Genomic DNA, 22,631 nt, shown 5'->3' with positions numbered 1-22,631 from the left:
ACCATCATTGACAGAAATGGATAATTATAAAAATTTGGGTCTGGAGCAATTGCATATCTGTAGGTAGAGCATTTGCCTTGCATGCAGCAGATCCAGGACAGATTCAGGTTCAATCCCAGGCATCCCATATGGTCGCTAGAGCCTGCCAGAGCGATTTCTGAGTGCAGAGCCAAGAGTAACCCCTGAGCACTGGCCGGTGTGGCCCCAAAACAAAATAAGAAAAAAGAAAAAAAATCCTTGATAATTTAACTTTCTGATGATAGACATTAGAGATGATATATTGGAAATAAGAAAATAATTTTAGGGGCCAGAGAGCTAGCATGGAGTAGGCCTTGCATGCAGAAGGATGTGGTTCAAATCATGACATCCCATATGGTCCCCTGAGCCTGCCAGGAGCGGTTTCTGAGCATAGAGCCAGGAGTAACCCCTGAGTGCTGCCAGGTGTGACCCAAAAACCAAAAAAAGTAAGAAAGAAAATAATTTTATTTATTTATTTTTTTTTTTTTGGTTTTTCGGGCCACACCCGTTTGATGCTCAGGGGTTACTCCTGGCTAAGGGCTCAGAAATTGCCCCTGGCTTGGGGGGACCATATGGGATGCTGGGGGATCGAACCGCAGTCCTTCCTTGGCTAGCGGTTGCAAGGCAGACACCTTACCTCTAGCGCCACCTCGCCGGCCCCTTCTTTTCTATTTTTTTTTTTGGTAGAAAATAATTTTAACTGAATAAAAATACAATACTCATCAAAACTTGTGGGATTCAGCCAAAATTGTATGTGGAAAGATATTTATTGCATTATAAAAGCACAAGGAATGAAGGTTCATAGGCTAAGCATAATTCTCATTAAAACTTTAGAAAGGGGGCAGGAGAGATAGCATGGAGGTAAGGCATTTACCTTGCATACAGAAGGATGGTGGTTCGAATCCCGGCATTCCATATGGTCCCCCAAGCCCTCCAGGAGCGATTTCTGAGTGTAGAGCCATGAGTAACACTTGAGTGCTGCTGGGTGTGACCCAAAACAAACAAACAAAAAACTTTAGAAAGGGAAAGAAGAAAAGCTCCAAGAGTGAAAACAGTAAGAGTGAATGAAGCGGGGCCGGGTGGTGGCGCTGGAGGTAAGGTGCCTGCCTTGCCTGCGCTAGCCTAGGACGGACCGCGGTTCGATCCCCCGGCGTCCCATATGGTCCCCCAAGAAGCCAGGAACAACTTCTGAGCGCATAGCCAGGAGTAACCTCTGAGCGTCACAGGGTGTGGCCCAAAAACCAAAAAAAAAAAAAAAAAAAAAAGAGTGAATGAAGGATTTACACTAAGGAAGACTCACAAATGCAGATGTGGGTTCTTTGAATAGTCTAATAGTTGGTAAACCTCTGGTGATGATGAGAAGACAACAAAATGTTAGGAAATGGGGGCCGGAGAGATAGCACAGCGGTGTTTGCCTTGCAAGCAGCCGATCCAGGACCTAAGGTAGTTGGTTTGAATCCCAGCGTCCCATATGGTTCCCTGTGTCTGCCAGGAGCTATTTCTGAGCAGATAGCCAGGAGGAACCCCTGAGCACCGCGGGGTTTGGCCCAAAGCAAAACAAAAAAAATGTTAGGAAATGGACCAGAGCAACAGTACAGTGGGGAGGGCACTTATCTTGCACAGAGCCAACTTTGTTTCAATTCCCAGCATCCCATATGGTCTCCAGGGCCCAACCCAGTACAGAACCAGGAGTGAGTGATTTTTGAGCATTTCTGGGTGTGACCCAGAAACAAAAATAAGTATATACATGGATACATGAAATAAGCAACTGAGGGCCAGAGAGATAGCATGGAGGTAAGGTGTTTGCCTTGTATGCAGAAGCTCAGTGATTCGAATCCCGGCATCCCATAAGGTCCCCTGAGCCTGCCGGGAGTGATTTCTGAGCCTAGAGCCAGGACTAACCCCTGAGCGCTGCGGGGTGTGACCCAAAAACCAAAAAACAATAAAATAAAACAAGCAACTGATCCAGGAGACTCAAAAGTAACAGCTCATGTTCTTGGACTTATTGTGACTGCAAACTAGAAGGTTTGTGTAAGAAGACACCCAGCTATTAACCCAGAACTAAAGCCCCAGTTTCCTCTTTCCTTTAAATCTTCCTTTGATATATAAAAAGCCCACCTGGATCACTCAGTCTTTCCCCTCCTGGTGGATGAGTTTTGGTAAAACTGGTCTTCTCCCTATTCAGTATAACTCTACTTGTTGGTGCTTGGCAAATCACCATCACGGCCTCCTTCAGCTGGACTGATTAGAGGGTCAAATAGCTCACTATTGTTGGGGTCTTCTCAGGTCCCTGTGTCCCGGGTCACTGTTTGATCGCCAGGTGTAAACAGATGGATATTTTTTTAATAAGAGAGAGATGCCACTAGGCGAAAAGTCACCTACTCCCAGACTCTCTCCTGACTGGCTTGGCTTACTAATTTGTGGCTATCCTACCTGCTTCAGAACCGTCTGCCTGGGGTTGGAGATATGGTATGTGGGGTGATTTCACAATGTGGACATGCATTTATTTTATAGTTTGAATAGATTATACCAATTTCTTGAAGAAATGTGACTTGGTGTAGAAAAATAGGAAACTTAATTATTCTTAGAAGTGTGTGTGTGTGTGTGTGTGTGTGTGTGTGTGTGTGTGTGTGTGTGTCAAATCAGTAATTAGACTACATGGTATTATTCAATGTAACAAATAAGTATTTCCAGTCTTACTCGGGCATGTCCTTATGATAAAGAACAAGGGTTTGGTTTGGGGCTTATAGCTCACTGGCACTGTGTGCTCACTTCCAGCATCATCTGGTATGATTCAAAGAACTTAAAAATAAATAGAATACGAGGGCCGGCATGGTGGCATTAGAGGTAAGGCGTCTGCTTTGCCAGCGCTAGCCTAGGATGGACCGAGGTTCGATCCCCTGGTGTCACATATGGTCCCCCAAGCCAGGATGTAACCCCTGAGCGTTACCGGGTGTGGCCCAAAAACCAAAAAAAAAAAAAAAAAAAAAAAAAAGAAAGGAATAGAATATGACCACAACAACCAGGATTGTGAAGAACTTGTCTGGGACCACAGACAAAGACTTTGAGGTTAGACAACTTAGTATGCCAAGATGCTTCATGGGTCAAGGTTTCTATGTTTTTACGCCAAAGGTTTTTCCTTTCTATTTGTCTCATGTTTTTCTGTGCCTATGCAAAAAAAGTTGCCACACATACCTTTTTTTTTTTCTTACACACACCTTTTTTTTAAATTGATCTTTAAAATTTCTTATATTTTAAATTGGGGCTCCTGCCCCAATTACTTTCTTTTACCATATATTCCCGCATTTCTCTATACATCTAAGAAGAAAGGATCAAAGAAAGGTTGGGGGCCAGGGACCAAGTGGTCTTGGATGCATTAGTGGGGAAATAAATAAGGACAGAGCCAAAGTCAATGATAATAGAATCAAGGGACCTAAACGTTAACAATCTAAACTTAAAGGAACCTGTTATAGTGGCAGGCCAGGGGGCAAAGGGTGGTGGCCTACGATGCACTCTGGGTCCAGTGGTGGAGGGAGGTTGACACCGGTGATGGGATGGTGCCGCATTGTATATCTCAGATTCAACTGTGAAGGATTCTGTTGATCACAATTGTTTCAAGAAAAGAAAAGAAATAGAATTCTTCATAACTCTGTTTATGGACATTCTGATTTTGACACTAAAACCTATAATCTGTGAGGTGTTTATAGCAGAGAAAGGCCAGTAACTGCAGGTATTGTTTTTTAGTTGTCTTCTGTTTATCAGAACCTCAGGCTAAGTTTTGTTCCTAAACAGTTTTGATTTACAGAAATGTGATGAAAGGATAACAGAATGTGTGTGTGTGTGTGTGTGTGTGTGTGAGAGAGAGAGAGAGAGAGAGAGAGAGAGAGAGAGAGAGACAGAGAGAGACAGAGAGACAGAGAGACAGAGAGAGACAGAGAGAGACAGAGACAGAGAACTTAGATAACTCACATTTTCCTATGAAGACAGAGACCCCTAGCCTTACTAGTGGAGTTTCTGGGGGACCCTCTGATGGAGACTCCCAGGCTGGACTGGCACCAGTGTGGGCTCTGCTGCCTCGGATCCCGGCTGACTCTCCGAGGGCACCAACTTGGGCACTCTCACTTAGCATATTTGGAATCTCAGGGCAGCACAGACAGGCCGAGCCTGTTTCTGGGGAGAGGGGGTGTGCGGTAGAGGGGGGCCAAGCTCAGACACAGGTTGCCTGCCACCTTTTCGGGGTTTCATAGACATGAGACTAAAAGGCACATATTTTCTGTCAGTGGCAATGTGAGCATGATAGTTGGTGACATAGTGATTTAGAAATAAAAGGTCAGGGCCCGGAGAGATAGCACAGCGGCGTTTGCCTTGCAAGCAGCTGATCCAGGACCAAAGGTGATTGGTTCAAATCCCGGTGTCCCATAGGGTCCCCCGTGCCTGCCAGGAGCTATTTCTGAGCAGACAGCCAGGAGTAACCCCTGAGCACCTTCGGGTGTGGCCCAAAAACCAAAATAAATAAATAAATAAATAAATAAATAAATAAATAAATAAATAAATAAATAAATAAATAAAAATAAAAGGTCCCTCCCGTATATGTAAAAAAGGTCAAAATCACAGTGATTGAAGATTTTCTTTGTTGACCTGGCCTGACCCTACAGCGAGTGCGGATGTGGGGAGGGGTCATGGGGTGCTATTGGAAGGACTTGGGCTCTGGTGATGGGAATGATGCTGAAGTGCATGAAAAGTGCCAGAACCTCAGCAGAAACAGTTTAAAAATAATAAATAAGAGGGCTGGAGCAGTAGCACCAGCGACTAAGGCATTGCCTGCATATGGTTGCCAAGACTGACCCAGGTTCTATCCCTGGCATCCCATATGGTCTCCTGAGCCTGCCAAGAGTGATTTCTGAGCGCAGAGCCGGGAGTAACCCCTGAGTGCTGCCGGTGTGGCCCAAAAACAAAACAACAACAAATAATAAGAGTAACCTGAAAATATGCAAAATATGGCTGTATCCATCTTAGTCCATATGGGAATCCTGAAGCTAAGATAGACATGGCTGGGGTTAGGCAAGTCTGGATACTTACCCCCTCGGAACTGCACTTACAGGGCCTCTTGTGCTCCTAGGGAAGGGACTCTGGCCTGCCTGCCATCTGAAGCTGAAGGCGACTCAGCGCTGCTGCCTCCGCTGCCGCTTCTTGCTCCCTGACAAGCTTGGACAGACCTTCTGACTGTGAAACACAGGTACATCCCGGGTGGAATGTTGCTGCCTCCCCCTTTTTATGTTCACTTAATGTAAATATATGTCATTCCTAAATAGCCAGACCAAGTTTGTTTGGGACATGTGCAATTGGATTCCTGTACAATAGACAGAGTCTGCTTTGACACCCCTTTGTTTCTGCCTCCCTCCTCCTCTTCCTCCTCCTCCTCCTCCTCTTTCCTGTTCACTTCCACCCTTCCCTTCCTCTCCCTCTCTCCCTCTCCCTTCTCTCCCTGCTCCCATTCTTCCCCCTCTCCTCCCTCTTTCCTTCTTTTCCTCCCTCCTTTTTTCTTCCCTCTTCCCTGCCTTCCTGCTCACTTTTTCTCTCCCTCTCTCCTTTCCTTGTTTCTTTTTTTTTTGTTTTGTTTTTGTTTTTGGGCCACACCCGTTTGACGCTCAAGGGTTACTTCTGGCTATGTGCTCAGAAATCGCCCCTGGCTTGGGGGGACCATATGGGACGCCGGGGGATCGAACCGCGGTCCTTCCTTGGCTAGCGCTTGCAAGGCAGACACCTTACCTCCAGCGCCACCTACCCGGCCCCTTGTTTCTTTGTTGTTTTTTTTTTGGTAGGGGGTTGGGCCACACACAGCAGAACTCAGGGGTTTACTCCTAGCTCTGTGCTCAGAAATCACTCCCAGCAGGTTCGGGGGACCATATGAGATGCCGGGGATTGAACCCGGGTCTGTCCCATGTCAGCGGTGTGCAGGGCAAACACACTACCACTGTGCTATCTCTCCAGCCCCTTCTTCCTTGTTTCTTTCCTTCCTTCCTTCTTTCCATTTTTGGACCACATCTGACTGTACTCAGAGGTCACTCCTGATGAAACCCAAGGGACTGTCTATATGGGACTGGGATCAAACCAGAGTTGACTGTGTGTATGGGAAACACTCTACCTGCTGCTTGTTAGGCTGTCTCTGGCCTCTAAGTTTTGTTTTGGGGCCACATCCTGTGGTGGCCTGGCCTTATGCTTGTTTTCCCAGGAGACACAGAGATATACTTACATTGCTCTGCCTCAGAAATAACTTCTGGTGGACTAAGGGACCACATGGGATGCCGGGGATTGAATCCGGGTAGGCCACATGCAAGACAAATGTTCTCCCCACTGTGCTATAATTCTGGCCCTCTGGGCTTACTCTTGGCTCTGCAGTCACTCCTGGTGGGAGTCAGAGTGTTGAGTATTGAACCTAATTTGGCCGCATGCAAAGCCACTTCTGTACCATCTCTCTGGCCCTTCATTTTTTTTTCTTTTGCTTTTTTTGGTTCTTTTGGGTTTTGGGTCACACCCGGTGGCGTTCAGGGTTACTCTTGGCCCTGTGCTCAGAAATCGCTTCTGGCAGGCACGGGGGATCATATGGGATGCCGGGATTCGAACCACTGTTGGTCCTGGGTCAGCTGTTTGCAAGGCAAACACCCGACTGCTGTGCTATCTCTTGGCTCTTTTTTTTCTTTTCTTTTCTTTTCTTTTTTTTTTTTTTTTGCTTTTTGGGTCTTACCCAATGGTGCTCAGGGTTTACTCCTGGCTCTGCGCTCAGAAATCACTCCTAGCAGACTTGGGGATGCCAGGATTGGAACCGCTGTCCATCTTGAATCGGCTGCATGCAAGGTAAATGCTCTACTGCTGTGCTATCTCTCAGGCCCTCCTTTTATTTATATATTTATATTTATTTATTTATTTGGTTTTTGGGTCACACCCGTCAACCCTTAGGGATTACTCCTGGCTCTGCACTCAGAAGTCACTCCTGGCAGGCACAGGGGACCACATGGGATGCTGGGATTCGAACCACTGTCTGGATTGGCTGCGTGCAAGGCAAACGCCCTACTGCTGTGCTATCTCTCTGGCCCCTCCTTTTTGGGGGGGGGTCACACCTGGCAATACTCAGGGGTTACTCCTGACTCTATGCTCAGAAATCACTCCTGGCAGGCTCTGGGGACCATATGGGATGCCGGGATTTGAACCACTGTCCTTCTGCATGCAAGGCAAATGCCCTACCTCCATGCTATCTTTTCAGCCCCTCCTTTTTTTTTGTATCACCCTGACATCAAAAGTAGAGACAACACACAATAGAATTATAGGTCTAGGCCTTTTTTCTGCTGAGCCAGCCTAGAGACACCAAGGACCATAATCCCTCCAGGACCCACACCCGGTAAGATGTCCCCACCCAACGAATGTGGGGCCGATTCCTGCCATGTGATTGGGCACCCAGAGACTTAAAAAGGACGGCTGCCATGCTCTCTGCCTTTTTTCTGCTGAGCCAGCCTCGAGACACCAAGGACCATAATCTCTCCAGGACCCACACCCGAGAAGCCTCGCTTATCTTTTAAACCCTGAATTCCATTTCTCCACATTTTAAGAAGCAATCTACAGCCTTATCAATGGAGAAATTTTGCAGTACACCCCTATGTTTAAAGAAATTAAGATTGCTGCTCTGATAATCTAAAAAGTAGGAAACAGCTAGGTATCCTCTCAAATAAGAAGTTTAGAGTAGGGCCCGGAGAGATAGCACAGCGGCGTTTGCCTTGCAAGGCCTGATCCAGGACCAAAGGTGGTTAGTTCGAATCCCGGTGTCCCATATGGTCCCCCATTCCTGTCAGGAGCTATTTCTGAGCAGACAGCCAGGAGTAACCCCTGAGCACCGCCGGGTGGGACCCAAAACCAAAATAATAATAATAATAACAATAATAATAATAATAAATAATAATAATAATAAAATAAAAGAAATATATCCATCACAAAGGACAGGCAGAGGAGAGGTAGAACAAAAGGGAAACTAAGGACATTGGTGATGGCAAATGTGCCCTGGTGAAGGGTGTTGGACACTGATTGAAACTCTTATCAGGAACAACTTTAGAACTACCTCATGTTGTTGAACTGTCTCTCTGGCCTCGCTTTGGTATAAAAATAAAGGTCATTAAAATCTGAGAATGACATGGGGCCAGAGAGATAGCTCAGTGGTAGAGCGTTTGTGTTGCACGCAGCTGATTCAGGACGGACAGTGGTTTGAATCCCGACATCCCATATGGTTCCCTGTGCCTGCCAGGAGGGATTTCTGAGCACAGAGCTAGGAGTAACCCCTGAGCACTGCCAGGTGTGACCAAAACAAAACAAACAACAAAAAAAAACAGACAAAATCTGAGAATGACACAGACTACACACCTGATGCCCTGGTGGTGACCGAGTCTGAAACTGGGAATTGGGTGCTGTCCCTCTCAGGGTGCAGGGCTAGAAATGGGACAGGGACGTTATGGGGGTTGGGGGCGGACAGGGCAGCCTGGGTCTTTATGCGCCTTTGGAGAGAAATTCTTTGACCAATGTTCTTGAGGAGTTTGGAAGGAAACTAAAGACCCCGTGTTTCTCTGTCTCATCTGTGGTTGATTGGCACATATTAAGGACTCTTTAGTGCCTTTGATAATCATTAAAATGTGGTTGACATGTTTGCAATAAGTGTGAGCTTATTTTACAGCTATTTTGGGTGCATTCTTAAGTACCAAGAAAAATCTATTTAAGATATTTTACTCAGGATTTGCAGCAGGTGTAGTTCGGATCCTTGGGTGCAAGACCAGGCACTCAGCTGAGTGCCTTGACCACCCAGCTCCCCAATATTCCCCCCGTTTCTTTGGGCGCTGCTTGTTTTCATGTCTCTGTTTTTACTTATTCTTTTTTTGGTTTTTGGGCCACACCTACTGATACTCAGGGGTTTCTCCTGGCTATGTGCTCAGAAATCGCTCTTGGCTTGGGGGACCATATGGGATGCCGGAATAGAATTGAGGTCCAACCTAGATCCGCAAACACCGTATCACTGCACTATCACTCCGGCCCCTGCGTTTTGACTTATTCTTGTTTTTCTTGTCCTGGAAGATATGCCCACCACACCTTGCTGGCTGCCTGTGAACTTGGAATCTGGCCCCTGCTTCCTGGAGGGGCTGGTGTCTACCACACTCAGGTGAGGTGCCAACTACACTGTGCCAGGGACACAGGGCAGCCCCCTGCTGCCTCTCTGCTCTCATGGAACCAGAAGGCTCCACAGCCATTCGGGTCCTTGCCCAGGGATTGTTGGAACCTCCCCAGCTATGCAAGGATTCCTGAAGCTCATACACAGGGCTCAGCCAGGCTTCCCTGGGCCTGTGTGCTCTGTGCTGGCCATAAAAGAGGGGATAGCTCCCTGGCCATGGCTTCTGTGATGAAGGCTGCTGACATGCCTACTTTGACCCTTTGTCCTCTGAGGTGCCCTCCTGGCCTGCTTGCCTGCTTCCCTGCTTTCTGGCAGAGGAAGCTGGAACAGTTTTTTTATTCTAGAACCGTTTGTGTTTGCTCTGTCCTGTCCCCGTCTCTAAGCAGCTGATCATCTTCCTCCAAAGAACTAGATGCCGGCCCAGCTCAGAGCTGGGCACCAGGCCTCAGAGTGTGGCCAACCTATTTGGGTCCCCAGCAAGACAAACACATGTTTCTACGATCCCCTCAGAGCTGGGGCACAGACCCAGGCTCAGATCCAAGCCCTGCCCACCGCTGGTGTTTGTTGTTCACACTTATAAGAATAGGAATTTCACTTCTAGATTTAACACTCATGTTTCTATGTTCCAGCCACATTACCATTATCCATTAGTTCAACAATTGTCAGCAGTGGCACTAAAGTTTGTACTTCTTCAGCTACGTGCACTGTTCCTGCTTGGTACTGCCGAATCAGCACTCAGGAAATCTTGAGATCAGACTCCTGAAATCACAGGAATATTTTAGTCTGTTGGTGTGGGTATCTGTGCTCCAGCACTGTGACCATGAAAGCATATGGGGCTCTGTCAGTACCCATGTGTATTGGCTCCAGTTCTGTGACCTGTGGCAGTTACTGGCTTTCCATGTATTCCTGCATATATTTTGCCAAATCATTAAGTTTTAAAGTTCCTTGAGCCAGTTTGTCATTGTACCATCAACATCTCACAGAATTATTTTGTTTGATTTTTGACTACTCCCAGGACTTAAATTATTTCCTTTCTAGGTCTTCTGGTACACCCAACACTTCCTCCTGGCTGTGAACTCAGGGATTATTCCTGATGGCTTGGGGTCCTCACAGGCCTGAGTCGCCCACCTGCAGCATATGCCCTTCCCACCATATTCTCTCTCTAGTCCCTTTTCATTCTGCTTTTGGGTTTGTTCTGTTTTGTTTTGTTTTTTTTTGGTCACACTCAGCGGCGGTGCTCGGGGGTGACTCCTGGCTCTGTGCTCAGAAATCGCTCCTAGCAGGCCAGAAATTGAACTGGGTTCTACCCTGTGTCAGCGGCTTACAAGGCAAACCGCTCTATACCTGTGCAGTTGCTCTGGCCCCATCATTCTGTTTGTTTGGTTTTCTTTTTTTTGGTTTTTGGGCCACACCTGTTTGACGCTCAGAGGTTACTCCTGGCTATGTGCTCAGCAATCGCTCCTGGCTTGGGGGGGACCATATGGGACGCTGGGGGGTTGAACCTCGGTCCGTCCTACGCTAGCGCTTGCAGACACCTTACCTCTAGTGCCACCTCTCCGGCCCCATCATTCTGATTTTGTATGAAACTATACTGTGATAAAGTTGTTCACAGTATGGTCTTTCAGGCATTCAGTGATTTGATAGTAGTGCCAGCTCCACTGTGACTTCCCTTCCACCCTTCCTTGTTTCTCGTTTCTCTCACACACTATCCACATCTGCTCCATTTATTTATGTATTTATTTATTTATTTTTGGTTTTGGGTCACACCCGGCAGCACTTGGGTTATTCCTGACTCTGAAATTGCTCAGATATTGTGCTTGGCAGGCTCAGTATGCTAGGAATCGAACCAGTGTCCATCGTGGGTTGGCCATATGCGAGGCAAACACCCTACCTCTGTACTGTCTCTCTGGGCCCACACCTGTTCTCTTTAATGACACAAAATAATGTGCTTTCTGTTGCTTCTTACAAGATATATATCCTACTGGTACTACTAAAGCCATTGTGTGAGGATTTACTGTGTTCATAGGTGTTTTTTTTTTTTGGTTTTTTTTTTTTTGGTTTTTGGCCACACCAAAAACTCAGGGGTTACTCCTGGCTGTCTGCTCAGAAATAGCTTCTGGCAGGCATGGGGGACCATATGGGACACCGGGATTTGAACCAACCACCTTTGGTCCTGGATCGGCTGCTTGCAAGGCATACACCGCTGTGCTATCTCTCCGGGCCCCATAGGTGTTACTTGATCTCTCTGTGTTTCTGTTTTTGTTTCAAGTTTTGTTGTTGTTGTTGTTGTTGTTATTTTTGGGCCACACCCTGCGGAGCTCATATTTCCGGCTTACACTCAGAAATAGTTCCTGACAGTACTGGGGAGACCACCTGGGATGCCGGGGATCCAACCCGGCTTGGCCGTGTACAGGGCAAACAGTCTCCCCACTGTGCTATAGCTCTAGTCCCCTGTATTCTTTTTTTACTCACTGAGCTTAGTGGGCTTCTCCTAAACTTGCCCACCTAATTTCCCTGCTCCTTCTGGGCTTTTCAGCATCTCTGTAGAGTTTCAAGGTGTCACAACTGTGCACCAGGAGCTTTGGGGCTGGGACCATCACTGACATGTGTCTCCTGGCATGGCAGGAGCTGGTGTGAGTGGGAGGAAACCTGTGCTGGGTGGGGACTTGTTGTACCCGAGGTTAAGGTTCCAGAGATCTGGGCCTGGCAGGGCCTAACCTACATGGAGTCACTCAGCTGCCCCCTCTCTCTGAGATCAGTTTCTCTGGTGTCAATGGAAGCCAGATATAGGTGGGCAGCTCATTTTTATTTCTTTTCTTTGTTTGTTTTTGTTTTTCGACCACACCCGGTGATACTCAAGAGTACTCCTGTCTGTGCACTCAGAAATCGCTCCTGGCGTGGGGGACCATATGGGACATCGGGGGATGGAACCTCAGTCCATCCTAGGTTAGCGTGCGCAAGGCCTTAATGCTAGTGCCACCATCACCCCTCATTTCTTTTTTTTTTTTGGTTTTGGGTTACACACCCTGTGGCTTGGTTGTTTCTATGGAACTTTCCCTTCATATTTCCTGAGATGCTACTGGGCTGACACTACTATAAAACATTGAGGTGTGGGGCCAGAGAGATAGCACAGTTGTAGGGTGTTTGCCTTGCATGCAGCTGACCCAGGATGGATGTGGTTCGAATCCCGGCGTCCCATATGGTCCCCAAGCCTGCCAGGAGCAACTTCTTAGTGCAGAGCCAGGAGTTGCCCCTGACTTCACTGGGTGTGGCCCAAACAGAAACAAACAGAAATATTAAGGTGTCCTGCGGCCACTTGAGGCTGCATAGTGCAGGGTTTATAGATCTGAAAAAAATTGGCAACTTGGCAGCTTGATAAGGTTAAGTGTTTTCTGTTTTGTTCTATTTTTTTGTTTCGGGGCCACACCCAGCAGCGCTCAGGAGTTATTCCTGGCTCTATGCTCAGAAATCACTCCTGGCAGGCTCAGGGGACCCTTGCTGTCCCGGGTCGGCAGCCTGCAAGGCAAATGCCCTTACCGCTGTGCCATATCATTTCAGCCCCAACAAGGTTAAGCATGGATCTGGACCTTTTCTGCGGGTGGGTGTCGGTAGAGATTGGTGCTGGGCTGCATTTAATGTGTAAAAGGGGAAATCCTCCTTTTCTGAGAATGTCACAGAGGAATCAGCCTCATTATTTCCCTTTGGAGCTCGGGGGAGCAGAGGCAGCCATTTTCTACTGGAAAGATGGCAGTGGTAGGCATTGTCTTTCCGGTTCTTGTTTCAGTTGTCAGGGGTAGCTTTGTTTAAGCTTTAATTCTTTTTTTTTTTTTTTTTTTTTTTTTTTTTTTTTTTTGTGGTTTTTGGGTCACACCCGGCAGTGCTCAGGGGTTATTCCTGGCTCCAGGCTCAGAAATTGCTCCTGGCAGGCACGGGAGGACCATATATGGGACGCCGGGATTCGAACCGATGACCTCCTGCATGAGAGGCAAACGCCTTACCTCCATGCTATCTCTCCGGCCCCTTAAGCTTTAATTCTTGGTTCCAAATAAAAAATAAAACTGTTCTCAGCTCCCTTTCCCGATTTTCTGTGGGGAAGGTGACTTTCATTCCTGGTTTTCTTTCCTCTGTGGGGGAGAGGGACTTAGGGACAGCGCTGCATCTGCCTGCCACCCTCCGTGGTACAAGGATGGAGCTAGGTGAAGCCCCATCACCTGGCCTAGCACCTAGCTCCACTCCCACTCTCTACCCCATATTTCCTTTTGGAGGCAACTGCTTCAGTTAGTGCTTATCTTCCCATTTTCATGTAATTGTGTGTGTGTGTGTGTGTGTGTGTGTGTGTGTGTGTGTGTGTGTGTGTGTGTGTGTGTGTGAAAGAGAGAGAGAGAGAGAGAGAGAGAGAGAGAGAGAGAGAGACTGACTCTGTCAAGAAGCTCTGTCAAGAACTGACTCTGTTCCTTGAGCCACACACCAGCCCATATGCACCTGTATGTCTATATCCAGACACAACCCACTTAGAAAATAATAACTGTTGTACGCTGTAGCCACTGGTCTTCCTTCCCCAGCACTCTGTATTGTCCCCAATCCCTGAGCACAGGCCTAGAATAAGCCCTGTGCACTGTTGAATGTGGCCCTCAAATCAAACAATGTCGGGGGAGGGGGCATGTGTGCTAGCTAAACGGGGCAGAAATCCACAGGAAGTGCACACTGCTCATTCTCTCTCTCTCTCTCCTCTCTCTCTCTCTCTCTCTCTCTCTCTCTCTCTCTCTCTCTCTCTTTCTCTCTCTCTCTCTCCTCTCATCTCTCTCATCTCTCTATCTCCTCTCTTTCTCCCCCCAGAGGAGATCCTTGTCAGGTACTGTCACTGGACAGTGTCCCCTCACCAGTGCTGATGCTGTGACCAGACCTGGTGGTCTCACTGCCCAGTTCACAGTCACCCTCAAACTGTGGCTGCTGGGTAGTGCCAACAAGGGAGGCGGGGACAGGCTATACCCCCATTTCAGCCTACAGATGCCCCATGCTCTGCCAGGGAGGTGGCCAGGGTGCCCACTCCAGAGACATAGGGCAAGGGTGAGTAGGCTCAGTGTCCGTCCACACCTGACCTTGTGTGGTGATGACAACGCATCCCCCACTGTCTAGCAGGAAGGAGCAAGCCTCCCTGGGGCTGCACTTGTCCAGCCTGGCCAGCAGAGGCGTGAGCAAGTTGGTGTGGGCTGCAGGGGCTGGGGGTTTATTCTGATTGAATTTGTTAGTTCGGGCAGTGGGCCTTTGTCTCATGCTTCCCTTTCTTGGGTTTCCCCGGGCTTTCCAGTTCTCGGAAACTCCTGTCCATAGCTGCACTTTTGTTTCCAGTTTCCCATCTCCAGCAAGCCAGGAGCCTGGTTTCACTCTGAGATGCAAAGAGGCTGTCAGTGAATTGTGGGAGTCCTGCAGGATTGGAACTCTGGGGGGAGCTTGAACAGCAGTTGGAAATTGGGGGGGGGCCTTTCCAGCAGATTCAGGGGACCTGGAGCCACCATCCAGTGGATATCGGCCAGTTTGGGGACCCTTTTCTCTGTCATATTTCCCTCCCCTTTGTGGCTTTTGTTCTAGGGCCCCCACAGGAGGTCAGGGCTGGGTTCATGGCTTGTCAGGGCAAGGGCTGAGCCACCCAGGCCTTGGAATGTCTCTGGTCCCCCCAGCTTAGCTGGAAATAAACCAAATGAGCAGCTGATTAGTCCTTGGTGCCCATGGTGCTCAGACTGAGGCTCCTGCCCTCGGTCCCTGCTTCCTGGCCCTCCATAGCCATACCTTATCCCAGGTAGATGAGTCGACTTTTTTGTTTGTTTGTTTTGGGGGGGGTCACACCTGGTGATGCTTAGGTTACTCCTGGCTATGCGCTCAGAAATTGCTCCTGGCTTGGGAGACCATATGGGACGCCGGGGAATTGAACCACGGTTCGTCCTAGGCATGCCTTACTGCTCTGTGCCACTGCTTGGCCCCAAGTTAACATTTTTGTGGGGAGGCTACACCCTGCAGTGCTCGGAGCTGACTCCTGGTTCTGCGCACAGGGCTCAGGGGACCATATGGGTGTCAGGGATCGAATCCAGGTCAGCTGCGTGCAAAACAAGTGCCCTCCTCACTGTGCTACTGCTCCAGGCCCCCAAAATTGAGACTGTGAGTGTAAAGGGACAGATGCAGCAGCTTTCCTTGAGTGACTCAGCGTGTGTGTGTGTGTGTGTGTGTGTGTGTGTGTGTGTGTGTGTCAGGATCCACATAGCCTCTCACAGTGACTCAGCGCTCCCCCAAGCGTGCATGTGTGCGTGTGTGTGTGTGTGTGTGTGTGTGTGTGTGTGTGTGTGTGTGAATCCACATTGCCTCTCACAGCAACTCAGACAAGCCATGAACTTTCTTTGAGTTTGGGCCCCTAGCCGTGCTCAGGGGTCACTTCTGTGTGGTGCTGGAGATCATACTCAGGTCGGTGGTGGGTGGTGTGCAAAGCCAGCGCCTTCTGCTCTGTCCTGTGGTCTGACCCGGAGACATGTTTGTTCATAAGAACCCACTTCTCAGTTACTTTCGAATGTTGCCTCTAGGCAGTGTGATGTGGCATGGGTGTGTGTGTATGTAGGTGCGTTGATGAGGTCTGTGAGTGTAGATCTCAGTTCATGAAGATGGTTGGATTTCCCAGATGTGCCCACAGATAGTCTTCCTCGGCCGTGGGGCTGTGTTCAGATGCTCTTTTCTTTCCTTTCTGTCTGTGGTGTCCCAGAGTTTTGGATACTCTTTATTTTTATCGAAGAATGTTTTCCTTTTGTTACTTTTCAGATAAATTAAACAATTGAACCGTCTCAGAGTTTTCTAACTCTTTTTTTGGTTTTTGGGTCAAACCCAACAGCACTCAGGGGTTACTCCTGGCTCTACGCTCAGAAATCACTTCTGGCAGGCTCGGGGACCATAGGGGATTCCGGGATTCAAACCACCGTCCTTCTGCATACAAATGCCCTACCTTCATGCTATCCATTCAGGTCCATTTTCTAACTCTTCTGCCTGTTCGGTTCCCCACTGCTGAGCCCTTCCCTTGGTTCACTAAAATTTTTGTATTATATCACCACAAGATACACAGGGGAATGTGGTTTGGAGAGAGAAGGAACCACTGTGACAGTGATAGTTAAGTGATCACCTTGAACTAGGTGCTGAAAGGAGATAAGGTAACAGTAAAGTATTGCAAACCGAACTGCCTGAATGGGGGAGGAGGAAGGTGAGAAGTGAAAAGGACAGGGGAGGGGAAGGAGAAGTGTCTGCCACAGCCAGGTGGGTGGACATTGGTGGTGGGAGTGGGCCTGGGTGAAGGGCTGAGTTGGTGCTGGAACATTGTATGACTGAAATTGAGCCATTAACACCCCTGAAATCTTACTGTAGAGATATTTTATAGTTGGTTTAAAAAAAGGTTTTAAGTGGTGTTGGTGTTGGATTTAAGTTTCTTCAGGACTAGTTTGTTGCTGTGATTCAGACATTGTCCTTTTGCTCTTAGAACACACAAGTGGCTGCTTTGACGCTCTTGGTTTTCCCTGCAGTTTCTGTCCCATGTTCTGACCCGGTGCGTGTCCTGGATCCGTATTAATCTATGCACATTCTACTTTGTACTGCAAACTGGACATTTGTAAGATGTATTCAGTCTAGATTGGGGAGTCCGCAGCTCCAGGATGCATTGCTGCTCTGTTCCAGTGATTTGCTTCATTCCTGTGACTGCTCGCTGGTGTGTTCCAGTGGCTTGGCAGCATCTGGTGGCTTAGCCCTTGCTGCGGTACCTGTCACTGGGGCCTCAATGGTGCTTGCTGGCCACTGTTGCGTGGCCTTATTCTTCCTCTTTCTGCCCAGTGGCAATCCTCAGGCAAGACCAGAGCCTCTGAGGGCATCCTGGCACACTTAGATCCTGGTGAGTGAGCAGCCTTGAGATTTGGTGCATGCAGAGATTAGCAAAGCCCCTTTCCTGCACTTCTTCCCCAACCTATTCTCTTAAGCTTCCAGTGGGGTTGTGATTTGCCTCAGTTCTAAGTGATCACTCAGGAAGCAGGAAGTAGTGCATGTGCTGTAAATATGTAGGCTATTTATCCCACAGCTAATACTGCCACCGCCATCACCATTGCTCCCATCATCACCTACCACCATTACCACCTCTGCCACCATCCCCAATCCTCTTACCACCACTTTTGCCACTGCAGTCCTTGCCATTTGTCCTCCACTCACCACCCCATTACTACCCATTGCCACTGTCACCACCATTACCTGGCTCCCAGACTCCCCTTAAAATTGGGTGAGTTCTCAGTTTGGTGAGAAAAGCTGGCTCCAAGGGCTACATGACACCTTCACAAAAATCTGAACTGTGTAGATGCAGTCTGTTCCCATCATCATGAGGTGACCTCATGCGGTCACCATAGTTTCCAAACCACAGGTGCCTGTGTAGACACAGTTTATCCTCCCTTCCTGGTCCCTTAATTCCAGTCACAGTTGGGCATCTATCTCTCTGTACTGCCTCTTGGCAGCTGGTACTAGGCAGCAGTAAAATGCCTCTTGACTCCACTATTTCCTATTCCCCAGCACATTTTGCAAGTACTCGCTGGTGTTTTGCTTCTGTTGGAGCAGGAACGGAGGGACCCAACTCAGCCCAGTTTGCTTTGTTTTGTTTTAAGGTTCCACCCAGTGCTGAAGGCTCTGTACTCAGGAATATGTCTGGTAGTGCTTAAGACACCCTGTGGGGTGTTGGGGATCAAACCTGACTTGATCAAACCTTGCCATCTACAAGGCAAAAACCTTCATCCCCAGATTATGTCTCTGGCCCTCCCTGGTCTTTTTTGTTGGTGTTTTACACCCCACATTGTGACTAGTGTTGAATCCACAGATTTACTTGGACCCTACCCAGTTCAGGAAGAATTTAAAAGATGGCTGTGGGCCAGATACCAGGAGCAGCAGCCGTGGTTCAAGTCTCAGACCCACGTCTGCTCCTGTGAGCACAGAGCAGGAGTTAGACCCGAGTATTGCCATCTGTAACAAGAAATAGGTTTTCCAATGCAACATTACAAAAGAACAATGAACTCCGTATTGGCATTTGGTGTGCAGCCATCATGGAGGGGGGAGATTCTTGTAAAAACCATATGCTCCCACTTGCTGGAGTCCTACAGGGGAAAATGCTTCTTGGGGACCAGAGAGAGCTTAGTGGGTGGGCCCTTGCTTTGCATGAGGCCAACCTGAGTTCCATCTCCAACACCCCATATGCTTCTCTGAGCCCACTAAAAGGGAACCCTGAGCACAGAGCTAGGAGTCAACTCTCAGCACTGCCGAGTGTGGCCCAAAATTAGGAAAGAGGGTCTTTCTTGGGAGTGGGGGGCTGTAGTGGCAGCCTCATGCCCCATCCCAGACAATTGGAGAAATGCAGGTCTGGAAGCAAACGCCAACATTGGAAATATTCCACAGGTGGTTAAGGAGATAAAACAGGTTCAGGGACTTCCACCGTAAGCCTTCTCCTTCTAGCACAAAGACCAGCAAGCAGAAAATTCAGTCATGGAAAACCTGCAGGTTTTTTTGTTTTTGGGGTTTTTTTTTTGGGGGGGGGGTGTTTGGGTCACACCCGGCAGCACTTAGGGGTCACTCCTGGCTCCATGCTCAGAAATTGCTCCTGGCAGGCTCAAGGGACCATATGGGATGCCGGGATTCAAACCACCAACCTTCTACACGCAAGGCAAATGCCTTACCTCCATGCTATCTCTCCGGCCCAAACCTGCAGTTTTTTCCCCTGAGATATGGGGGCTTTATTGGGAAGTGCCAGACCACACCCTGGGGTGGAGAACAGGTGGATAAGAGACCAATCTGAAGGGTACTTTTCATTTGAAGGTGCTTTCGTCAAGCATCTCCTGAATAGGATGGAAATTGGTTAACCCAAAGGGGCCTCAGCCCCTGTGAGCAGGTGCTTCATACCCCCCCTTTTAGGGTCTGGCTGAAGGTCTCCCCTCACCAACAGGGTGGAGTGACGGCCATGAGCACGGCCCAAAGTGGCCCCAAAACAGAAACAAGGAGCCTAGTGAACAGGGTGAGGGAGATGACCATGGATGTTGGGTGCAAGGCTGGTTGGTCCTGGCTGGGCGAGAACCCATCAGTTTGTTCATGACTGCTTTTGAGGGGTGGAATCATAGCACTGCAGGAGAGCACTGGCCTTGCATGCAGTCCACTGGGTCGATCCCCTGCATCCTAGATGTTCAAATCCTAGCATCCCATCTGGTCCCCCGAGCCTGCCAGGAGTAACCCCTGAGCACCACCGGGTGTGGCCCAAAAAACAAATAATAATAATAATAATAATAATAATAACAATAATAACAATAATAATAATAATAATAAAACAAAGACCAAAAGCTGCTGATGACTGGCTTCTAAGCAGCCAGGAGAGTCATAAATAGTTCATCATCTTATGAGGATTTTAGGGTGCAGAGTCCCTCACCAGGTGCATGTACTCGGCAGCAGCTTTAGCCGTGAGGGCCTATCGGGGGCCTATCCAGGCCTCACTGTCCTCCTGGTTCTGCCTCTGTCTCCCCACAGCCTGCACTCCCACTGCACCCACCATGGAGGCCAGTAAGAAGGTGGATTCGACCAGCCCGCTACAGACCAACCCACCACTGAAGCTGCCGCCCAGCGCTGGGGTGGCTGTGCTGGTCCCTGAGCTGGGTGGCTACAAGGAGAGGTTTGTGAAGGCTGTGGAGGACAAATACAAGTGCGAGAAGTGCCGCCTGGTGCTCTGCGACCCCAAGCAGACCGAGTGTGGGCACCGCTTCTGCGACAGCTGCATGGCTGCTCTGCTCAGGTAGGCCTTGCTGGGGTATCCTTGGAGTCCTTGGAGCCTGCGGGACTGGTGCTGGCTCAGGCTGCCCAGGATGTGTCCCAGGGCTCCGCCCACAACAGGAAGCCCAGCCCTGTGCCATGTGTGAAGGCGCTGGGTTTGGAGCTGTACCAGGAGGTGCCGGGGTGACATGGGACCTTGTCCTTGACCTGGAACTCAGACTTATTATCAAGCACATGGATTTGCTCCCTGGACCCTCTTGCCTGGTTCCTAGGCCCCTGGTTCCCACTGCCCAGGACCGGAGGGCCCAGCTTTCTTTAAATCCACCAGTAGATTCTGGACCCATGTTAGAGTCTCAATCAGTCCTGAGCTTGGAGACCTGGACAAATGTAGTAAGCAAGCATGTCTGAACCCAGCAGCTGGGAGTCCTGCGGGTTTTTGCAGCACAGCCCAGAACAGGACGTGTTCAGAGTCCCTGGGGACCCCCCCAGTGTTTTCTGGATTCTTCTCTGTTGTCTCTGGACTCTCCCCTGTAGTCTCAGGACTCTACCCTGTAATCTCTCTCCCCATTAGTCTTCTCATTGCACTCCCTGCCTACCTCAGAGCCAATTTTGGTTTCTGAAACAAATTTCACTTTTATTTTAGTTGAAAGGGGTTTTCCAAGGGACTGAACTAAAGCTGTTCTGCTTAAAAATTCCCGGATGAGCAGCTGCTGTGAAAGAATAGGCCCTCTGCTCCTCCAGAACTGGGTGCAGCCAGTGTCCCTGGCCCAGCTCCCGGGCCACTCCCCGAGCCCTTCCAGCCCCCTCCAGAGCACCCTGGCCCCTTCCCGAGCTTCCCAATGCCCCCTAGCACTGAGGAGAGACCACATGACAAAGATACCCTGATTTCTATCTGTCTCCTGCAGTGCCGCCAGTCCGAAGTGCACCGCGTGCCAGGAAGGCATCGTCAAAGACAAGGTACTGGGTTGTCAGCTGTATTACCCTGGGGCACCCCAGAACTCCCAGCAAGTTAGAGAGCTGCTGCTGTGGGGTCCTGAATGGGTGTATCAGACTGACAGGTGCCAGGCAGGGTGGGGCAGGGCCACCACCCAGGTTCAGAATGAGGATACTGAGGGGCTCCCTTAGGTTTCTGAGGTCTGGGGGGCTCCCCACCCACTAGGCTCCTCCAGCCCAGCCCATACTTCACTCACATTTGTCCTCAGACCCCTATGTGATCTGTGGACACACCCAAGTGTCCTGCGCATCCCTGAAAACTTGTGAATGTCATTGCTGAGCCTCTATCACTCTGTGCTCTCTCCCAACGGCCCCTCCCAGGATCAGTACTCTCCACACACACCCTTGTTGGCTGAAATTACTCTTTTTTTGCCTTTTCAAGTATCCCTTATACTTTTCCACTGTATGGAATAAGCCAGTTGACCACTCTCAGTCTGCACAGAAAAGCCCGTTCATGGGACTGCAGTGCCCACCTGACAAGCTGCCCCAGCCACATAGGCACGTGGTGGGCTGTGGCCAGATGCCAGAGATGTTGGTTCGTAACAGGAGAACACAGGCCTGCCCAACACACTGCTGATTCCATGCTGACCTCCCACCCTCCACACTACCCCCCACCCTTGCTCAGGGATATAAGCCACAGCCTGTTTGTGTGAGGCTCCAGTGGGAAGAAGCGAGTGGCAGATGCTGGGGACAAGAGTTCGAGTCACTGTCCTCAGCAGTGCATGCAGGCTGTAGAGGAAGCGCAACATCTGGCCTCCGGGTTCTGCTGGAGGCTGATGAGAGGCCACGTGGTGGGGCATGTGGTGTGGGCCAGGCGGGGCCCTCCCCACAGGATAGCTGGAGAGTGCTCCGAGATCATGCGGCCAGGCAGAAGCTCTTCTGTGAGGCCAGACCTTGGAGTACTTGCCTTGCAACCCCGCTTTAATCCCAACACCCCATAGGACCCTGAGCACAGAGCCAAGAGTTGACCTGCGCACTGTATTCTCAAAGGGCTGGAGCTCATGTCTGTGTATGAGACCCCAAGTTTCTCCCTAGCACCTCACAGTCTACAGAGCCTCACAATGACCCTAGTATCCTTAAGGCCACCAAGTCCAGCACTGAACTGTCTGGCCTCCACAGTTCAGGGCTAAGAAAGTCCTGAGCACTACCTGATGCATCCCAGACAAAACCATAGAGTTAGCACTAAGCCAGTTTGTATTAAATCTTATGATCGTGATTACATTTTTTTTTTTTTTTTTTTGGTTTTTGGGTCACACCTGGCCGCGCTCAGGGGTTACTCCTGGCTCTGCTCAGAAATCGCTCCTGGCAGGCTCAGGGGACCATATGGGATTCGAACCACCAACCTTCTGCATGCAAGGCAAATGCCTTACCTCCATGCTATCTCTCCGGCCCCATCGTGATTAATTTTGAATGACATAATTTAAGATGCCATAGTTAAAAGAATAGCTCTAGGGCCCTCCCAAACAGTGCTGGGTCTCAGTAGACACTCCTAGCTCAATACTCCGGAATCACTCCTGGTTAGTTCAGGGGACCATACAGGATGCCAAAGATCAAACCTGGGTCGGCCATGAGCAAGGAAAATGCCCTACCTGCTGTTCTATTGCTCTGGCTCCTG

The 22,631-nt window shown here is 49.2% G+C and overlaps 1 protein-coding gene across 2 annotated transcripts in view; it reads left to right on the top strand.

Moving 5' to 3' along the window:
• TRAF3 (TNF receptor associated factor 3) overlaps positions 1–22,631 on the top strand; it is a 52,671-nt gene that overhangs the window by 17,270 nt on the left and 12,770 nt on the right. The window contains exons 2-4 of one of the 2 annotated variants that reach the window (XM_049790355.1): positions 5,138–5,254; positions 19,784–20,045; positions 20,929–20,980. In XM_049790355.1, the coding sequence (XP_049646312.1) occupies positions 19,807–20,045; positions 20,929–20,980 (291 nt within the window). In that variant the 5' untranslated portion in view covers positions 5,138–5,254; positions 19,784–19,806. Of the gene's footprint in view, positions 1–5,137; positions 5,255–9,192; positions 9,212–19,783; positions 20,046–20,928; positions 20,981–22,631 lie in introns of those variants that run through there. The other variant, XM_049790356.1, reaches the window with a different exon arrangement.

The sequence above is a fragment of the Suncus etruscus genome, chromosome 17 (genome assembly GCF_024139225.1).
Source record: "Suncus etruscus isolate mSunEtr1 chromosome 17, mSunEtr1.pri.cur, whole genome shotgun sequence".
Classification (NCBI taxonomy): domain Eukaryota; kingdom Metazoa; phylum Chordata; class Mammalia; order Eulipotyphla; family Soricidae; genus Suncus; species Suncus etruscus.
This window is presented reverse-complemented; position numbering and strand designations above follow the sequence as displayed.